Here is a 22156-nt window from a genome sequence, read left to right on the forward strand (position 1 = left end):
AGCCTTTCTGTGTAAAACACTACATTTTAAAATGCATTTTTAAGATTCCGGTAGGTGCTTGAGTTATCTTTCAGTGTACAACGAATCTGATAGCATATCTTCTTTGCTCTGAATAGCCTTTTTAATAGACACACAATTTCCACATTTACTTTTATCACCTATTATCAAATTACCCACTCTAAGATTTGGGTATGCTATTGTGCACTCCCTTCTCCTTTGTTTGCACTTAATTTTATTATCAGGAGTGTAGTTTGCTTCTCTCCTTTCCCCTCAGGTGATTCTGATCACTTCCAGGCTGGTATCCAAGAGGAGACTTGAGGATCATCTCAGAGACAAAACAAGACTGTTTACCAGCTTGCTTCTTTCAGGTTAAATGAAATGCTTATGTATCAGCTGATGCTGGTGAAATACAGTTTGGGCCTTCAAGAGTTAATCTCCCATCATGTTCTTGATCTTAGTCCATTGCTAATATGGTTTGCTTGTTGAGTTCCTTAGGGTGGGGAATGAGAGGAACTTGTGAGTGGCCTCTGGTTTTACCAGTGTACAACGGAGGAAGTCTGTAGTGGCTGAAATTCCCCCTTACACATAGACCCAGGTGAGTGGTGAACAGGCTACTTTCAAAAGCAGAACCTGTGGCACGTGGGTATAGATTGAAGGGAAACAACCCAGACAAAGAAACTTCACTTTTCCAAGACATACAGTAACTAAATGCAAACCAAGAAGGCATTTTGCAGAATGAGAGTGTTCTCCCCTTGTAGCAAGGCTCCTCCCTACATCCTGCCCTGTGGCCCACTCACCCCTGCCCCTGCCAGAACATCAGTATGAAGGGCAGTTGTTCACTACAGCCAAATGCAAGCAAAGCAGGGGCACAAAGAGAGGGGAGAACACCGTGTGAAAAGAGCTAAAGCAAAATCTCTGCAAGAAATTTCAGCAACTAGCTATATATATAAAAGTCTACAAATCTTGCTCTCTCCACCCTGTTAAAGGCACTCAGAATCTGAGAGAAGTCAAGTCATTGCATGGGACATGTAATACCTCCTTCTTCTCCTCACTCACTATCTCCTTGCAGGAGCTAGAAAATAAATCACAAGAAACAAATAAGAGGACCAAGTGCCTTTCCCTGAATCATTTTGCTCTACTGCAAAGTTTATGGAGAAAGTCTCATGGTCTTAACTTCAGAGTCCTGTAGAAACCCAAGACTGTATCTTTGAAACTGCATATTCTTTTCCCATTCTGCTAAGTGTTGCCACCTAATTCCAACACTGGACTATTATTAAAACAAGTGTCTGCCACCACATTGTCCTCACAGAAGCTGTCAGGGCTGTGTCTTTATGTTATATCATGAAACCAGAGAGCAGCACCATTGTTATGGTTCACCTACAACGGGAAGCACATAGCCTTCCACAGAGCACTGCACCCACATGCTTGTTTATTGCTGGCAGGCCCAGGCTCTGGGCTGCTGATTGTACAGTGAGCACCTGCCCATGGCAGATCTGGCTCAGGGCAGACTTCCTGTTGCAGCGCCACAGCTCCCTGAAGTGAGATTTATGCAAACTGGCTACAAGCTGTGATGTCACGGCGCACTGATAGACCCAAGGGCTATCTCCCTGCTACAGACATTTGGTAAAATCAGGAACTTCACATACAACTCAGGAAGAAGTTCACCTCAGAACCTATTAGGGAGAACTATGAAAACTTGTTAGGGTCCTTCTGTCCTGAGATCCGTCACTGCCAAGGGACTTCACAGAGTCCAAGGATCTCTTTTTTTTTTTTTCATTTTCTTTCTTTTTTTTTTTTTTTCCCCCTTTTTTTTTTCCCCCCTCTTTATTTTTGTTTCATGTGATTTTTTTTCAAGTCAGTTATTCTGGATGTTTGAAAACTGAATTAAGAAAAACCCACTCAGAAGTTGGCTGAATGTTGCAAGCCTGCAAAATGGAAGGATTTCCCCTCATTCCCCCTGTGAGTATATGGGGTTTATTCCTAATATGGATCATTGGGCTCAGTAGCAAAAGTCAAAATAAACCAGGTTTTACTAGTTGAGAAAATATCTGTTTGGCTCTGTATTTGTAATGCCAGGAAGTTGGGCTTAGGTCAATACGTAAAGCCAGTGACAACATGGCAATTAATGGCAAATTAACATTTCCTCCCTAAACTTGTATCTGATTTTGAACTCCACTTGTTTTCAAAGATTAAATGTGTGGTATTCATGTACGTTATGTGTATAGCAAGTCAGTAATTTATTTTTTTTCAGTGTCAGGTTTGTGATAAAAGGCTGAGTCTTTTGTCAGGTTGTAATTCTTAATAATCTGGAATCTCAGTTTATGTATTTAGTATATGTATTTAACTATCTGTCTATCCACGTGTGAGAGAAAAGCTGTTGAATACTGTTGATTTTAAGTATTGCAGCTTTTAGGACTCTATGCTCTTTGCAAGGGTGTCATTTTAGTTTCTAACTTCAGCTTCTCTTGAACTGAATTCTCTTGAATTCACCTACAATGAAAAAGCAATTGGCGAATGAGGGAAAAAAACCCCACTGCTGTTAATTGGGTCTTTCAATGTTTTCTCTGAGTTACAAGTTTTTCTGTGTGTTTATGAGGCTGTTTCTATGATTTAACTCGGAAGCATTCTTACACTGCTGTAATCTATTTGATGGTGAGTTCAGAAATTATTATTCATGAAGAATGTAATGTCTCAAACATGTTGTTCAGAAACAACCCTTAAGGGGAAATCTCTAAGCAGAATGGCTAAAAGAGGCCCAAACTGGAGAAATGTCAGCTAAAGTGTTTTACTTGGCTTTTTATGCGGGAGATGATTTATGGTAATTGCTATACGTGTTCAGAAAACAGAAGGAGACAGTGCAGATCCAAGAGTCCTTTTAACAAAACTTATATCAAGTTCTCTCTTTGTCTTGTCCCATCTAACATGGCTACAGATGTTTCCATATCTTCCATCCCCAAAAATGGCCCTTGGGTTTCCTTTCATGTTTGGTATCCATGTTGACTGAAAAAAATAGGTCTTCTTTTTGGGATACCCTTTATTCTTGCAGTTAACCATCAGTGTCCCTGAAATCCCTTATTTACCCAAAGAGTAAGAAGGCCCTAAAAATCTTTTTTTCTTAAGTAACCAAGTTGCCCAGTAGATCTGCTGTAAATGCGCCAGTATGGAAATGTGAAAAGAAACAGAAAATGAGAAAAGCACACAGAGATTTTGCAATATGTTACTTGTTTGGCTTAAAACAGAATTAAAAAGAAAACCAAACCTTGTCCTCAACTACCCCAGAAACCAGCATTTCCATTTTTAAAAAAAAAACAACAAACAAATTGTTAATTTTCTCTCATTCACTCATATCCAAGTTTTCTGGAGTCTTTTTTTGTATTGAATTTCAGTGCATACGTTGAATAAATGGAGAGAAAATCTAACACAGTCTGGGCCACATTCTAATTTCTGATGCAGTTAACGTTCTGGCTGAACTCTGTTCAGATGAATGATACAAGCAGTGAAAATACAGTTATGTTTTACAGGAATGCTTGAGAGGGCAATTTGGTTTTTATTTTTGTCATTAAAATCCTCCACCCCATAATAATTTTGTTTTGTACTTTCAAAATTCTGATAAGTGCATTTTGAGCACTGCCAGGTAGAGCCCCACATCGTATCGTTATAAACGTCTGTGCCTCCTGGGACTTTTTCAGAGGGGAGACATGGGCCAGTTTTTAGGCAGGGGTTTCTGTGAAGCAATACTTCCCTCCTCTGCCCCTCCTCTGTCAGTTGAGGGTGGGTCAGTAACTGCCTTCCTCTTCACTATGCAAGGGGACTCTTAACCTTTGTTTGGAAAATGCTGCTCAAATGCTTAGGGGTACTGCACTTTTCTCTGAAGATTACAAATTTTGCATGGAGAAGTTCTTCAAACTGGGCCCATGCCTTCCAGTGTATGGTAGAATCAAGTTGTGCTATTGGGCGAAAAACTATTAAGTCAAACAACTTTGCCTAAAGAGGGTCCCAGTTAAATGTGAATCCCTGAGTAGCCACCTGTAGGAATCACAGCTTTAAAGGGAAGTGTAACTGTAGGAGAGAGAAAATGTCCCACACAAGTGCTCTGTTCTACTTAACTGAGTTTCCAGCACAGTCTAGGGAGGCTGGCCCAAGGGGTGATCATATTTTTACTCATCTTTTTTGAAATACTTCAATAGCCACTTTTTTCCAAGGAAAACCAGTTAATTTTAGCCTTAAAACTTGTCTCAGCAGTTTCATTGGAAACTGTGTCCAGTATTTCTGAATCACATGCCAGTGAATAGTTATGTCAGGATTAAAAAAGATCAGCATTTAGTGAATTTACAATCTCCTGGAATTGTCTAACAAATTCTTAGTAAAACCAAGAATTTTCAGATTGCTATTCAGTTGAGTCCCTGGTATGTCTCTTAACCAATGCCAGCCCAGCTTTCTTCAAGTAGTTTTGTGGCTTTTCCCTCCATTTTCAGGGCAAAGAAGGAAGATAGACACAACTCTCCATTTATCAGTCTGTGACAGATAATGCATTGTTTGTTTGTTGACCGCTTGCTTGAGGTTGCAGTATGGTTTTAGCTGGCATACTGCACCTCATGGCATGTAGGAAAGGAGATACTAACTTCAGACCACAGCTATGAGCTGCTAACAAAGCCCTCTGTCACTCTCTTACATGAAAACAATTGCTAGAACAAATGGCCATTGACATCAGTTATATATTAAAGTGGAACACAAGCCATTCTTTACTTTTTGTCAGGAGAAACAAAACAGTTCAGTGTCATGGAAGTGCTATTAGTAAGGTGATGAAATGAGTGTGTGGGTGGGGAGGTTCCAGAGAAGGATGGGGCAACTGAATAAAGATTGGTACAAGAGCCAACAGCAGAACATGGTGAAACCTCTTCTAACTAGAGAAAAAGCTTTTAGTTTCTCTAATTAATAGAGGAAAATATCACACCTTCCTATAGGATAAAGATAATCAGAGAGAATCCATGCTGTACTGTCTCCTTTGACCACCATCTGATTAGGGTTGTGATATATAAACATGTACATATTTAATATACACCTTCCTATATCAGTTATTGTAAGCTTGGTACAGTGGTGCTATTTCAAGTCCTTTGTAGGGAGGGATTAGTCCAAGTTGCATGAGTTAACAAGGATGTACACATACATATTTTATCAAATGAATCACTGAGCAGAAAACAAATTCAAGACTGAAATTCCCACAGTCCATAAGAAAGAGATTTAAGTCCCAGACTTTCAAAACAGACTATGTAAAAAACCCAATGATCTGTGTAAAAGCAGACTGTTTTTCAGATGGTGAGTATCTGCAACTTGCTCTGCAGTCAACCAGATCTTTAAATATTAAGAAAAGAACTGATTTTAAGAGTTTATTTCACACACCCTCCTTCAGCTCTGGTCATTCAACACACATCTGAACTTGTCAAAATTGCTTTTGAATGGTAGAAATGCTAAATTCTCAGCTCTTAGATTGTGAGACACTATTGCCTGTCACAGTAGATTGCACTGAAATTAGGGGGATTGGAAAATCCTAGGGAAGAACGCACAACAATAGAATAACACAACTAAGAAAAGTCAAAATTTCTTTCCCATGCCTAATGTATATGTACTGTTTATCTACTTCTGGACTGATGGCTGGCCTTCCTGCCAGGCTATACTTCTATAAAGATGTGAGTGATGTGCTTTTCTTGTAGCAGTGGCAATTCTATTCATAGCAAAATAAGCCTAGATTGACAGGACACTGTATTTTTTTTTAATTATTATTTTTTTTTAATTGTTTACTTTGGGCTAAATATTTAACAGAGCTACAAACTTTGAAGCTCTCAGATACTGAAAAATTTTATAATCTCAGCCAGTTTCTAGCATTTTAGTTGAATAGAAACAGATTTTTCTTTCAAACTATATGTATTTATATGGCTTTTTTAACCTCAATTTCTCCCAACTAGTATGATGTGCAGTTTCCATTTGGAAGTTCAGGTCTCTCCTGTCACAGAATATGAATGCTTTCCTTTCAGTTATGACAAATTAACAATTCTGATTATGAAGGCAAAAACTTTATACATTCTTCAGGTTGACAGGATTGAACAGGAAGCATATATTTATGGAAAGGAAATGGAGGAGTGGGATTAATTAATTAGCAAAGATAGTGAAAAGCAGAAACTCCATTCAGAACATTATCCTGAAAAAAGCAAACCACAGTATCGTTACCTTTCTTGTCAGAGACCCGGGTAAACCATGGATCTAAGGAAGGGGGATGAGTGAATGTATATGACCACTCATGGCTAGAGAGAACACAAAATATGTAGAGGAAATCCAGAAGCATCAGAGAGAATCCATGCTGCACTGTCTCTTTTGAGCACCCTTCTGAAATCTGGAAAATAGGTTATACTTCTCATTAAAACTCTGTGTAGATGAAGGGCAATTCTGCTGAAATTGTTCTGATTCAGAATGGGAGACTGCACCTACATCCTCTAGAGGCCAAAAATAAAAGGAGTTCCTTCACTGGTCTGCCTGCTGTGGATACAATTAAATGATGATTTGATCCTTTTACTTAGTCTTTCCCTTAGATTGCCTTTATTGTGGGTTATCAGCTTCTCAAGATTACCCCAAAACAATTATCCACCACTAGGGATTATATTGCAAGCTGACAGCCAAGCAATGGATTTGCTCCTAAGGCTTTGAATATTCCATAGATCTGATGTCCAATTAATGTGTATTCTGGAAGTCGTGGAGTCTTAGGCAATCCTACCAGTGCATTTTAATATGATATGCTAATACAGAACACAGCTGCTGATCCACCAAGGTCCAAAGTAATTTCTAAAAAGTGTTTTCTATTTTTTTGGTGTGTTCTAACATCTCAATCCTCTGATAATAAGTCTCTCCTTTTCTTGATCTAATGTCTCAATGTAATCACAGATATCTCTAGAAGAGGACAACATTTAAATCCCCAAATTAAATCAGAATGAACTAAAGGAGTTAATGAGAAGAATTAAAGCACAGTTTTAGAGAGCAATGGTAACTCTGATGTAGTTTCCACCAGAAAAAAAAAAAAATCCTTTTGCTTATCTACCACCTCCATCTGGATCTCAGTGGCAGCTGCTGCCTTAGGTTTCATGTTATTGAGTAGTCTAGAGAAGGAAAAAAAAAAAAAAAAAAAGCAGCTTGTCTGTATTTCTGGCATGCTGTCACTGTAGCCTAAGCTCACAAAATGCTGGTGTTTCCAAAATGAGACAGATTTATGGAAGGAGGTAAGGGTTTGACTCATAGATAGGCATATGAACCTATAAACATATGAACATCAAAAATATGTAAATCTTGTAACTTCTATTGCTTTAAATATTTGTCCTTTTCTCTTAAGTTAGTTATGCTGAAGTAATTAACAGAAGAAAAATGTTTCTGCTAGTACATACTAGAAATAATTTCCTTTCAGAACAAAAAGCAAGAAGGTGTTTGAGTTCAACATTGCTACATTGAGTTCCACTGTTGACAGTGTAAGAATATGTTCAGATTGGAAGAAAATATTGTAACAGACTTAACTGAACATAAGTTTAGCAAAGCCCAGTGAAGGACACTGCCTTGATCTAACCCTTCATTCTGGAAAAGGATAGAACCAAATGTGAAGCAACACAGAATTTCTAATGAACAGACCACCTTTACTAAAACAATGTACATTAAACAGCATTAACATTGGCGTGCTGGAACAGTACAGAATTAATAATGAACAGACCACCTTTACTGAAACAACGTACATTAAACAGCATTAACATTGGCGTGCTGGGCATGGGGAGTAAGACCAGTGGGAAAGTTACCCTGTGTCACCTGTTTTAAGATAGAGAGGACTTTACTTCTACAGCTAAACATCCAATAGGTCACAACTCAGTATCTGTCCCACATTTGGACTTTATAAGTCTTCTCTGTGCATACTTAACAGCCCTGTGCAGCTGATTTGAACTATCAAACATTTACAGTTCACCCTGGACAAAAACTGAGGAAGAAAATGTTTTTATACCCTCTCTCAAGGTCATTACCCTCTTACAAACTGCCACCGCTTAGCAAGACCTCCTAGAAACACTCAGGATAAAAAGTTTAGGTGAGACAAGTTTGTGCTTTCTCTTTTGTGTACAGGAGGAATAATAATAATAAATGTTTGTCATTACTAAATAATAATAATATGCTGATGTGATGGTATCTTGGCTTGGGCCTGATGTCCAAGGCCTCTCTAAGTAGTATTGACAGAAGTTTTGGACAGGATTTCAAGAACTTGTGTAATACCACAGGACAAGTTCTGCTATACAGACTGGGTCTAAGGAGATAGATTATTTTTTTGCAAACCAGGGTTGGTATCAAGCATTTAATTTCTGATGATTCAAAAAGAACTTAAAGCCTACCCCTTTTTTCCCTAGGCAGTATAAAATGTGTTGGCATGTCCCCTTCACTAATTATATGAATAATTTTGGAGGGATTTGTGTACGCTTACGGTTCTAAAAATTCCTCTTCTCTTTGCAGCCCTCTGAAGATATGGTACCCTATGAGTCAGACCTCTACCGACAGCCCCATGACTATTACCAATATCTCAACAGTGATGGAGAGAGTCATGGTGGTAAGTTAAAAAATATCACCTTGAAGCATAGAGTCTCATGGGGTACTAAGGGAAGAGACTTAAGACATTCAGGAAAAAAAACAACCATGTTGCTGTGATCTATAATGTATAGGGTCATACTTCCAAATCAGAAACCAGGAATATTTTATTCTGCTTAATGGCACTGTTCCAACCCAGCAACTGCAACACAGTTTCTCTGAAAGAGAATTTTAGAAAGCACTGAGTGATGCAAGGAGCTTCCAGGACATTCAGCGTAATGCCAGGGAGGTGGGATCTCATGGTCTTCATCCTTCATTATCTTCACTGTGTTTTTACTTTCCTCTACAGATCAATAGCACTCTGCTTGTTTCGGAAATCTTTGAGGACATGCATTTGCAAGAATGTATTTCTCTTCATGTGTGCTTATCTTCAATTCCTTTTTGGCTTAGGTGCTAGACACCTTATTTGTGCCTTCATTTTGATTATGTTTCTTTGGTGTTTGGCCTTTTTAAACTCCATATATTTCTCTCTTTCTTTTGATCTCTTTTGCATGCTGCCACACCTAGCTTTAACTTTCACTCTTCCTCCAGTACACCCAAGTACTTCCTCTCTCTAAATTTATGTGAAACTTCCTTGTAGCTGTATGTAAACCTAGCTCATTATAAAATTACTGTATAGTTATTTATTGCTTCAATTATGTATGTGATTTCAAAGTTTTGTTGTCTTTATATTTTCATGTTGTCTGGGCACTGAACTCTAAATGAATGCAGAGGGGAGAGTCTTGCTCTGCAGATTTTCTCTCTGGTGCAATACAATGGTCCATCAACACCACCCTGGAAATATCAGTCAATATTGACTCAGGAAGGAAAAGCACCGTTCTACTGTATCATTTGTGGCAGTCCCTTCTGATCCTGGAGTTTCCCTAAAAGACTCCCACTGATATAACAATGAGACCCATCGCTGCTTAATTTAAGACATCTAATGAGTTCACAGCATAGCACTGTTTTAGCTGTGGCAACAGAAGCTACCTTAAGGGACAGCAAGTTACAGAATAGAATTGTTCTGAGCATTTAACTGAAAAAGATTCCTACCTAAATTTGTTCTCTACTTTGCATTCAGGTAACACCAATGATACTCTTAATGCCTGGAGACAAAGAATTAATTCAAGTTTCAGAAGTTATCTCATGGCATCTGTCAAGGCACATTAATCAAACCCAGCAAATTCCACATGGAAATTCAGGGTTTTTACATTATAACCTGTACCTGTTTACACACCTGTAAAATAAGGATAACATTTATTATCTCAAAAGGCAATTGTGACAATTAAACAATAAATATAAAAATGACATGTAGCAAAAAGGGCTGGGAAATAACTTTTCTGACACTGAATCTAGGCTACCTCAAGCAACAACATCCCTTTATCTTTCATAAACTTATAATCCCATCTGGTTTATTGCCCAATTTTCTTTGGAAGGCTGTTCCTAAGCTACACTGCTCAGATCATTAACATATTTTTATTCATCATAATGGTCACAACAAAACCTCAAAAGTCACCCAGATGGGTTACAGCCTAAGTAGTACCTAAACACCCATTTTGAACAGAAATCTGTCTCTTCCTAAACTCATGTTGCACTTGTTCTGAACACAAAAAGAAACATTGTTCAATATTTTAACTCCTACAATAAGTGGTTATGGTAATTCCAGCCTGCAAACTTCAATAACATTCTTATTTATGAAAGCACCTCTAATGTAGTTGGTTGTGTCTAAATATCTATTATACCCTATACTTGCATGAATTGCTCACAGTCTCAAGGAGCAATGAAAAACCAGAGTATAAAAGAATACAAACTAAAACATTTTCCTTCTTTCCTATAAACATTGACAAACCCAAATTTGGCTGTAATTTTGTTAACAAGTTTGTTAGAAGTAGTAGGTTTTGCAAACAGCTGTGCAGAAGAGCAGGAAAGGGAAATATGTGTTCAGAACAACGTGGATAAAAGCACAATGATTGAAAAATGGTGGGGAAAATGATAAATAGCTATCTCATATAAACTGTAGTAGTACCTAGAAAGGTTGGACTGGGTGATCCTTGAGGTCCCTTCCAACCTGGCATTCTGTGATTCTATGAAATAATAACTAAGTTGCTGCAGTGACAGAAGTGAGGTGAAATAGTTGAGAACATGATTAAATAGAAAAAAAAAAGAAGTAAGTAGGACAGAACTGTGAGAGAGGAGTTTGGCTTGGGGTACAGTGAGACCTCTGGCAATACATTTTGCAGGTCTACTCAGTACCACTATGGACCTCAAAGTAAAACTACTAGATAAAACAAAGAGGTACTACAAGGCAGAATAATACTTCTGACTTTGCTAATAAGGGACAGCTAAAGAAATAGAAGGTCTTGCTCAGGTGTCAGACTCTCTCACTGCCAGTACACTAATTTTGTGAAGGGGAAATGGCAATATCTTAAGCTGTAAATCTGTGTATTACTGCCACTTTTTTAGAACATAATGCTGAAGGCAACCCTCACTTCATGTTTAAATGATTGGTAGTACAGTACACACAACAATGTGTCACTAATTTAATAGATAGGAGATCTTTGCCAATATGTGAACACTAAATTTAACAAGGAAAAACACAGTATATGTTCATCACAACATGCATTGTGTGAATTTGTGTTGTATACTGTGTTTTAACTATTTTGTAAATACTGTAATAAACACAGAGACACAGTCATGCGGGGTAGAAACTACTTCAAGTGGTCATGTATTAGCCCATCACCCTGCTCTGAGCTTCTAGTTAAGTCTGCAAATGTAATACAGCAGATTTTGTAACACTAACGCAATCTTAGTAATTACAAAATTCCACTGCAGCTTTGTCTCTAAGTTATTACTAAACATTATTGGTTTAGTAAAAATCACTTTTTGCATGAGGCTGAATGCTGGCCCTTGTTCACTAGCCTCAAGGAACTTGCTAGGTTTTGTGATGTGGGATTTTATTTTCACCCCACCTCCTAGAGTAATATAATAATTTAAGAATCTCAGCTTCAATTTTTTTTTTTTAGGATTTTAGCCCACAAAGAAGTGGAGGAAAGTCCAAACATGTGAACCTTAGTCTTACATGCTATAAGGAAAATAGAAAGAACTCCAAACTTCACTAAAAAAATCCCCTCACTCCAAAGCCATTCTCATTATTTGCTGGGGTCTGACTCACAGATTTTCAAACATTTGGTATTATTAAAATTGTGAAGTCTGTAAAGTGAGAACTAATGAGATCCTACTGTCGTTACAGATAAGACTGCTGCACTGCCAAGGAACACAGCATTTCACTCAACAGAGGGCTATTCCGTAGGGAATCAAGACATTAATTTTCCAGTGTCCTTCAATACTTTTCTTATTCTCCATGCTTTTTTTCTTGGCTTATGTTTTCAGATGAGCAAAACACAGTGGGAATACCTAAGCTTTCAAGTGTGGCTCTGTGTAAGAAGCCTTCTCTTAGTTCAAAATGAATTGGAAAATCTGTAGACCCCAGATGAGAACCACCCAGAGACACTAGCTCAGGGCTCACATGTCCCCAGCAGCACAGCACTTTGCTGACAGAGCTGTCATGTTTCCGCTTCAGGAGCTGGCTCATGAATTTCTGCATGGTGCAGATTTAACCAGTTACTCCACTTCGTGATAAATACCTTCCCTAAGCCTGTTTAGTAGTCTAACTACTGGTTCTAACATTATTCACCTATTAAAACAGGGGCAAAGCAATTTATGTTGGTCAGAAGATGACTGAGAAACTTCAGTTATGTTTTCTCACATGTAGAGCAAGAATCCATGGTGAATGTTAACCCAATGCCTTGAGCTCCACTGTTGCTTCCCAACAGGCTAACATCCTCTCTGTCAAGGCAGGGAGTTTAGAATTCATCATTGTCCTTCCTCTAACCTTTCATTACATACAAGACCAAAACAAACATTATCTCCATGTCTCTATAAGAGAGAATTTTTTTCACATCCTCTTTCACTTCACATGAAATTTCTCATAATGACTCCATTGTGTAGCTATAGCTTGACTTTTAATCACATTTGGCTTTACCCAAATAATAGACACTTTCCATTTCTAGATTTTTTCTCTCTTTTTTCTTCTCTCCATCTTTTACAAGAAAAGAGCAGAATTGCTATGCATTACTGACATAAAACTAACAAAGGACATGGAAGTAAATAGCTGCTGATAACTCTAATAACTGCAGACACAGATACTTAAACTTTTAAAATATTTTTTCATGTGCAATAACTTAGCCAGGATGGTTAACTGCAGAGGAGCTTGTGGAGACTGAATTTGGAATTTCTTTTTTAAAGTAACTAAAACAACATTCTTTTTCCTAAGCATCACTGTGAAATTATACCTGATTTGGAAAAAAATATCAACTTTTCCTCCTGTCACAGCTTGAATATTTGGACATAAGTTTGTATTGAAGTAATTTCTCATATAGATTTATTTTGTAACATATTAGTATCATGTGGTCACTGTAAGTTCCTAAATGCTGTGTTATTAGTACTGTTCTATTATAGTATTTTTACAGCAGCACCTAATTCCATAAAAAAGGAATTAAGTCATGAGTAGGCTAAATATTACATAGGTATTAACATGAATATGCATAAATAGTGCTTCATAGGTTAATTTATTTGCTGAGAAAGAGTTTAAAAGAACAGTAATGGAAGCAGCAGGAACCTTGTCACGGGCTCCAAAAAACTACAAGGTATCTTGAAGAATATAAACAACTGCTGATAAAAATATATTTAAGCAGAATCAAAAGTAGGTCACTTAGAGCATGCACAAACACTCACAGCTATACAGATTGGAAATGTACTGTTCTTTCTTGACCACCATAGTTACTACTAGTAAGTCACTGACAGCCCCAGAGACTTTTGCTTGGGCTTTATCATCCTCACCATTATGTATTGATCTCATTTGCTGTAGTGGAGCATCAAAGACAATGGGTCTTTGACAATATGCATTGCCATCTGACAGAGGACTTTCAGCACAAGGAGCAATGTATCCTCAACAATTTATTATATGGGGCTGCCCATGGTATGTGAGGCCTCAATGGTTGGCTCTACTTAGAGAAATCTGCAATAATTTAACAAACATGAGTTACTGTGGCTCAGTCTTCCAACTAAACAAAAAAGGTTCAGATTAAAAGTGCCCAAAACCTCCTACCAGGACACAGCCTTAGAAAACCTGTGGATTCAAACTCACATGCACTGCCATTTTCTGGCTTGGAGCAGATGGGAATGTAAAAGCATCTAGGGGTTTGCATCCATAAATAACCCACTTTTTTTTTACTGGAGAAAACAACATTTTTCTCTAGCACTACAACATGAAGAAGTGCTACTGTGCATTGTAATGATAACTATGGGCTATAAAATCCACACATAGTACTATAAAACAAAGCAAAGGAATTACCAAGTAATGCAGCAAATCCCCAGGTGCTTTTATAAGCTCCTTTCCATCCATGTCACATGCAGTGATATGGTTTACCCATGAATCAGAAAAGCAGGAAGACCAAAAAAGTAAGCACTCATGTGGTAAATGGTCTGATAGAGCCTCCAAATAATTTTCTAGAGTCCTGCGCCATGAAGGCAGTTTCTCAGGTACATTATGTTTGGTACAAGCATATCACTGAGTTCCCTCTAAAGGAAGAGTCACTATCCCAGATTTCAAATCATTAATGAGATTAGACCTGATGTTTGAAACATAATGAGGAGATAGAAGCGGAGAGAAAGAATGAAACTGGTATTTAAGAAAAAAAAATATTGACAGCACGTTTGTATCCAGATCATATCATACAGAATAGCATCATACTGCAAAACAAGACAGTTGCTCTTCTATAAATGCAGTACAACCTCACCTGGAGCAACATGTTCAGTTGTGTCCATTGCATTATTGGAAGTATGTCAGCAACTGGGAGAAGTGCCCAAGTATGACTGCAGGGGTGAGGATACTGATTGATATTGAAAAACTGAGATCCAAATACATAGAGCTGGGTTATCTGAGAATTTGGAGTAGATGATAAGGGTAGGTGATAGCAACCTGAAAGATGTGAAGAGTAGCGCAGCAACTCTTTATAGTAATACAAGGGAAGAAAACTCAGAACAGTAAGATAGAAGTTAGAACTGCTGCACTGAATATCAAAAAGACATTTCAGCCATGCATAAAATGATACATGAAAAGTTAAGCTACGGACGATTAATTCTTAGCTCAGTCAGAGCAGAGGATGGGATGTTGACTTTGATTTTAAAAAACAGAGTGCACACAAATATGTGCATATTTATGCATGCTGCTATGTATGTAAGAGAGAAATGCTTCACATTTCCTCTATCAGATTTTAAATTTTGTGCAGCAAATACAAAATTCTAAACATTTTGGAGGCTTATATTGAACTAAAAAAACAGTGACATGGCATTTAATTTCAAAAACAAATAAATCAGGAATCAGGCTAGTGTTTATCTGACTACTTTTGTGAAAAAAATAGAAATTATCACAGACATTTCAAACATACTAAAGAAAGAGATAAAAAAGGTAGAGAAAGAGTCTGCATCAAAATTTAACCTCATTGTAAACAATACTGCAACAGTCTATGCTTTTATTCTCCAGTACTGGTACTGAAAAATGTATGAAATAGCAATAAGGTTACAGGAAATATCCAGCAAAATGCAGTGCCTTTTCTCCAGCATTCCTGAAATTTTGCTATCAGATTAAAATAAAGAGTGAAGATATCTGCAGAATAATCTGTAAATTTTCTCCATCTCCTCATTTTCATGCCGTGAGGAAGAGTGTAATGAAAACATGACAATACATAGATCAGTAGAATTTGTTGCCTCAAGAATAAAAATGTAAGATTGTTATGGTCTCCTCTTGAGAAAGGTGCCAGCATTAAAGTCTTTTCCATCTTGTGCTAAATTATGATTGAAATCCATCTCTCCAAGAGTACTGTAATTAAAGTAGCCTAGGTATTACTTTTAGGCAACAGGTTACTATGAGATTAGGAAAAGAAACTTTGCTGGGATCTGTATAGATTGTCAGAGACAGACAGGGACAGTGTGGAGAGCACAGAAAGGACAGTGACAGGCATAGGAACCAATAAAAGACAGGTAAATGCTGTGCTTTATAATCTTCTAATGACAGACAATCTGTTATTTATTTTCTTTAGATCATTACTGGGAATATCATCCACACCACATGCACAGTGAGTTTGAGACCTTTGGAGACAATCACTTCACAGAACTGCAGAGTGTGCAGCCTCCCCAGCTCCAGCAGCTCTACAGGCACATGGAGATTGAACAGATGCACGTCTTGGATTCTGCAATCCCAACCACACACATTGGACTCAACCATCAGGTATGGTTACCAACCCTTGCTCTGAATTTAGGATGATAGGTGGTAAAGGTAAGAAAAATAATGCATCAAGGAATGTGTACTCCTACGTTAAACAGTTTTGCTGAAGTAATTATACAAGTTGTTGCACAAGCACTTGATTTAAAGCTCTTCATTCTCAAGACAAAGCATTTTTTTTATCTGGATAACAAGGAACCACGTTCCTCAAACTGTCCTAAAAAGATAATTGCATTTCATGGAGGTTTTTGGAATTTCAAAATGTCATTTAATATGGAATGAAAATCAACTGGTTTAAATTCTGCAGAGGAACTGGACCTGAGTAACTATGCATTGTCATAGCAGGAGTATCTATGACTACTGGAAAGTATCCTGAGTCTCAAAGTTTTAAACATTTCCAAGACACCCTGACAATTTTACATGACCTGTGCAAGAAATGTTAACAAAGACAAATCAGAGTGAAACAGGTTGAGGAAAACATGCTGATTTTTACCTGAAAGTAAATAAGTCACAGGCTAAGACATGTTGTCTTGTCTCTCTCTACTAGATTTCACATTAAGCCAGTCATAAAATCACAGAATCATGGAATGGTTTGTGTTGGAAGAGACTGTAAAGATCATCTAGTTCCAACCCTCCTGCCATGGACTGGGACACCTCCAGTAGATCAGGTTGCTCAAAGCCCCATCTAACCTGGCCTTGAATGCTTCCAGGGAGAGGGCATCCACAACTTCTCTGGCAACCCTGTTGCATTGTCTCACCACCTGCCCAGTAAAGAATTTCCTCATGCCCTAGAAAAAAAGGATACACCATTGTGCAGCAAAGATAGTCACCAAAGTGCCAGTGAATTCCCACTAAAGCTGAATAGATAAGGAGTTCCAGTGTACTGCAAAGAAACTAGGCAAAGTGCGTGTGGAGATCACTTTTAACTCCTGATGCTACAAGAATATGCCCAAAGTCATTGCTGGGAGCAATAAGAAAGCTGCGTGGTCTTGTGCTAAGGAGTTTCCCCAGGCAGGCAAGCTACACACAATGTGCTGAGTACCAGACAGGGTAGGACTGAGGTTAGAGAAAAAAAAATGTTTGCTGATCACAGTGCTGTACATAACAGTGCCAGTGCTGAAGTTTATGAGTGGAGACAATCCATGTGAATGCATGGAGTGGTCATTTTGGGCTTCTTTGTTCAAAGCAAACTGAAATTTTAAAGCAATACTGCATTAATCAAAATCAAGGGGAAAAAATTGAGTGACTAAGTTAATACTGTCAACAGGAAACTGAATGACTGCAAGCCATCAAACTTCTCATCTACTACTCATTAAAAAAAAAAAAAAGTCAGGAATAGAATATAAGATGTAGATACAAACAAAGATTTAGGAACAGAAAGTTACAAATACAAAAAAAAAAAATGCTTCATGGAACAGCAGTCTGTGGGAAGCTTCAAGTAGTTACAGTTGCTCTCTGCAACTGCTAATGCACAGTGGCCAACCATTGCCTCCAACCAAAGGCAAAGAATAAAAATTAGACCCTTTCTGTGCGTCTCTGGAAGCATAATCAGAAAACAAGAGAGGGAGCTTCTGCTTATTCCACTTCATTCTACTCAGTTATCATCTGTCGCTTCAGGACAAAAGACAGAGAATTACTTTTGTTGCAACTTCCAGTAAAGAGCACTGTGCTCTCTCTGCCCTACGCCATGGCCAGCTGCAGTAGATGTTAGTAGGTGGAATTCACCACTACCCTCCTCTCCCTTACCAGCTGGGGATCTTTTTTTTTTTTTTTACTTCAACCTACAGTAGCTCATGCAAGTGGTGCTTGGCATGCTCTGAGGTTCAGACTCTGATGTGTCACAGCCACAGTGCTAGGCAACACATACTATTATTCAAGGCATTTTCAAAGAAACAGAAGCAGGAAGCTTTAATCCTCCACTGAATTTACTAACTACACCCATGCTTGTCGTGCAACATCAGAGTTACAGTTTTCAAATAAAGGAAGAACATAAAAATATATTTCTCTAATTTTCTGTTGATATCACGTGATTTTGTGAAAGCAAATTTGAGGCTCAAGCTGTTCTTGGGCAAGATTTCTTTAAGAAGTGGTGTTAGCCTGCCAACAGGTGGCCTTACAAACAATACATTAATAGAAGAATAGTCACTATGAAGGGAGAATGAAGGAAAAGTTTGGAAAACTGTGAAGAGCTTAAGAAAGTAGAAAATCTCAAATGGATGCCACAGATTCTGAGACAACAGTAGAATATGAGAAGTATCTAGCAGTTTCTTAAGCTTTCTTTCTCTAGAACTGTAGTAGTAACCTGGCTCTTCCAAACACACTAGCAGGTCCTCTGCGACTCTGTGTAACAAAGCTGTGTGACCTACGCTGAGTTTCAGACACAAAGTAAGTGTAAGCAAAAATGGAGTGGACGGGAAAACTGGGGACAAAGAAAGTGGGGGCAGCAAGGAGGAAGCTTGCTCAACTCCCCAGGTTGGCGTTTGCAATTCCCTTTGCTCGTGAGACACCATCCCCCTCCCTTTTCCACAGCACTCTCACTGTCCCACTCAGTCCCAGAGGAGTGGTTTCTTTACTCCCACACCACCTCACAACATGCTCCAGGTTTCCACAACTTTTCTCTGTAGGGGCATCAATCTCTGTTCTCCTTCCATGTCAGACACTGTCCCACCTCCTTATTCCCCTTCCCCCATGGCACTGTCTCTCCCTTCCTTTCTACCCCTGAGGCCACAGCTTTCTTAACTGTAAAAAGCTAAAGGTGACTGTGGTGAGGGCTGAAGTTTCGCTCTGGGGGATCTGACAGGAAGCTTACACACACTCTTACCCAATCCTGGCCTTCCTGCCAGATTGGCTCCAGCCAATCTGCCAACTCATTAACCGCCAGCTGCTGCACCCCAAAACCAGCCCTTGGTACACTCCTTATTGGGACATTCTAAGCTGGTGCAAAAGTCATCTGAAAAGCACCACTTGGTGGGGTGGGTGGTGTGACTCATGAAGAGAACACTCACACCCCAGTGCAGTGCCCCTGGTCCCTGGAAAGGGAAGCAGGCTCAAGACATTCCTTCTTGGTGGAAGGAAGGAAGAGCACTTCAAAAGGACCTCACCTTCCAGGACTGTTGATCTGGTTCATTTCATGACAACCACATGCTGTAGGCTGCTGGGTTTGGGAGATGTTGGGTGGGTTTTTTTAATGTAGTAATGTGGCTCTTACTCCCTGCCCCTCAGACTGATCTGCTTCTCATTCTTAACTAAGAAGCTGCAATAATTCATGGCAACTGGTCGTGATCCCTAATAAACCAGACTGCAGCCAAGAATTTACAGAGCTGAGGTATATTCCACACTGCTCTTGACAAGACCTCTATATAAGGGCAAGAGAATTGAGTACAAAAACTGGCTTGCTAGCTTTGCAGATGAGAAATCCCCATTAATGGGGAATTTTCAGAGCACCAACATGATGTACCCTTTATCTTAGTGCTAAGGCTATTCCCCTCCTCACGGGGGAAATTCAGGACAGGAAGCTAACAGATCCATAAAACTCCATCTGCAGAGCTGGATGAAGTCCTGTAGGGATTCACCACTGTCAGAAGTTACTGTGCCTGATAAAAGAAGAGGACAACAGAGCCAAAGCCAGTTAAAGCAGCCATGCTAGGGCAGAACTGTTCAACTCTTTCAAATTTGAAGAGTAGTTCCAGAAAGTTTGTGTTAGAGAAAAAGTTGTTCTGAAAAGCTGTTTTATACTGGGGTTATTGAACAGGGATCAGAAACTCATTAGGAAGAATGCCAGCTTTGGAGAAGTATGCAGGAAGAGGGATAACATCACTTGCACAGGATGTAACATATGGGAAAGTTCTGACTGTGACAACCTTATATTCCTCCTTCCCTCTTGTAAAGATGCATATTTGTTCATGCACAAGCATTGACTGTTAGCTTGAACTGTTTCTTAATTGCATATTATTGATTATAAATGTCAACAACTGAGTTACTCAGTATTGCCCTAAATAATCTAATTTACTTCTTACTTTCTAACCCCTTTTTCTCTGTCACTCTCTTGTTTTTCTTTTTTATTTTCAATGCCCCACTCTCTATCATTACCTGCCCCCTCTACTACTCCTTTCTCCCAAAGGTGCCCTATTTGCCCAGGATGTGCCTGCAGTACTCCTCTCCACCGCAACCCAGTTCTGATGAGGAGGACATAGAGAGGCAGAGCCCCCCATTGGAGGTGTCAGATGGGGAGACTGATGGTGTGGACCCTGGGCCTGGAATTATGCATGGAGAAACAGGTCAGTGAAGACAGAGGAACTTTGTCAAGCTCTATACTGAGCAGCTGTTACTTTACCATGATGATAATGAACAAAACTGTAGAACTGCTCGGCTAGTATTTTACACCACTGCCAAAGCATCACTTTCCCTGTCTCCTTGCACTCTGCCATCCTCTGAGTCTTCTATGACCATATCTCAAGTCTCATTTCTTCACATCCTCCCACTTTCTCCTTCTGTGTTGCCTATTTAGGCTTCCTGAATGGAAATGGCTTTTGCCTTTTCTACTCCAATTTCCATTAACAGATGGGAAAACCAAGGGAAGAAGGTCAAGAAACTGATTTTGAAAAATACTTAGCTCTGTTTGCTCACTACCTGAAAGTCAGGTTCTGTATAACCTGCCCAAATTAGCTTCAGATTAGTTTCAAATTAGCAATGCTTTCAGCTAGCTTCAAATTAGCGAATTAATTTTAAAACAAGGGTTTGTCCTTCAGAATTCCTTATTCTTGCTTTTTCTTCATGGTACCTCAATCCACACAATGTCCTCACAGTGTAGCACTGTTTCCTGTTATAAAATTGCAAACTGAAGAAGTTGCATGGCTGACAAGCTGACTGAAACAGTTATATGAATTATAGAGTTCTGCTGTTTCACTGGGAACTACACACTAGTACTAATGCACCACTGCCTTTGTTCTCTGACTCTCACACAGGCAGCAAGAAAAAGATACGTCTGTATCAGTTCCTTCTGGACCTTCTTCGCAGTGGAGACATGAAGGACAGCATCTGGTGGGTGGACAAGGAAAAAGGCACTTTCCAGTTCTCCTCCAAACACAAAGAAGCATTGGCACATCGCTGGGGCATCCAGAAAGGCAACCGCAAGAAAATGACCTACCAGAAGATGGCACGGGCTTTGAGAAACTATGGCAAGACAGGGGAGGTCAAGAAAGTCAAGAAGAAGCTGACCTACCAGTTTAGTGGAGAGGTGATGGGAAGGGGGGTCACTGATAGGAAGCATTATCCTCACTGAGGCCGTGGGACTCTAAGCAAGGAAAATATTAAGACCTCCTGGCTGAATACCAGCAGAGGAGACGGACGCATCTTTCTCTTTGCTTCCTGTGCCCCCTTCTCTGCCTTTAAAGGGCCTTTTACCATCAGATGTTTCTGGTACGAATTCCTTTCTTCAGCATCTGAGAATCCTAAACGTGACCGAATTCTTTGCTTCCACCCTACGAGTTGGACAGAGTTGGGAAACTTAAACAGTGTACAAATATATTATTGTCAGGAAATATTTGTTTGTTTGTTTGATTGTATTGTAACTAAGGAATACAACTGATGAAGTTTTGCCTTCAAATGTGGTGCTGTGTCACTCCTAGTGACACTGCATTAGCTTACAGCTTTCAGACTAGCATTAATATACAGGCTCTGCCGCAGCTCTCAAAGTTAGAGAGAAGTTTGCAGATCTTGGAATGATACTCGTTCTTTTAAATAGTAATAACATGTACATATTTAATAAAATTTGATATAATAAAGTTCTGGTGTTTGCATAATAAATGATTACTTCACAAGCAAATCTCATGTGCATTCAATTACATAGATACAGCTCATCTGTGGTACCTGAACAAAATGCACACTGGCTTATAGGGCCTTCTCCATCTGTCACTATTTACCTAAAAACACCATCAACGTTACCAAACTAAGTAACAAAGACAATGGGTGAGATACATTACTGTGAACAAGACTACAGTACTGAAGCAAATTTTAACATACGTATATTTATCTGTCATTATTTTTTCTGCCAGTTGAGTAACTTCTATTCACTTATACCAAGAATGGCATTTATAGCTCTATCCAGTTTAGAACATAACAATTAACAATGTTATTCTGTGGTTTCACTCATTTTCCTGCTCCTGTTCTTTCTTCTTGCTT

General features: G+C 38.9%; 1 protein-coding gene across 2 annotated transcripts; it reads left to right on the forward strand.

Moving 5' to 3' along the window:
• Positions 1-1589: 1589 nt before the first annotated feature.
• SPI1 (Spi-1 proto-oncogene) lies at positions 1590-21795 on the forward strand. 2 transcript variants are annotated; one of them, XM_009999525.1, is made up of 6 exons: positions 1915-1959; positions 2226-2228; positions 8524-8617; positions 15795-15982; positions 20097-20253; positions 20941-21795. In XM_009999525.1, exons 1-6 carry the CDS (start codon positions 1915-1917, stop codon positions 21255-21257), a joined length of 804 nt encoding a protein of 267 aa, XP_009997827.1. In that variant the 3' UTR covers positions 21258-21795. The 2 variants fall into 2 exon arrangements, with proteins under 2 accessions (XP_009997828.1, XP_009997827.1); XM_009999526.1 differs by lacking the exon at positions 2226-2228 and having other exon boundaries at positions 1590-1959.
• Positions 21796-22156: the final 361 nt, after the last annotated feature.

The sequence above is a fragment of the Chaetura pelagica genome, unplaced genomic scaffold (genome assembly GCF_000747805.2).
Source record: "Chaetura pelagica isolate M959 unplaced genomic scaffold, ChaPel_1.0 scaffold55, whole genome shotgun sequence".
Lineage (NCBI taxonomy): Eukaryota > Metazoa > Chordata > Aves > Apodiformes > Apodidae > Chaetura > Chaetura pelagica.

Excerpts from the sequence above, each read along its gene's own strand:
- SPI1 (XM_009999525.1), top strand. The coding sequence starts at position 1,915 with ATGTTGCAAGCCTGCAAAATGGAAGGATTTCCCCTCATTCCCCCT. Across the intron at positions 15,983-20,096 it reads ACATTGGACTCAACCATCAG|GTGCCCTATTTGCCCAGGAT; the intron begins GTATGGTTACCA and ends TTTCTCCCAAAG. Across the intron at positions 20,254-20,940 it reads AATTATGCATGGAGAAACAG|GCAGCAAGAAAAAGATACGT; the intron begins GTCAGTGAAGAC and ends ACTCTCACACAG.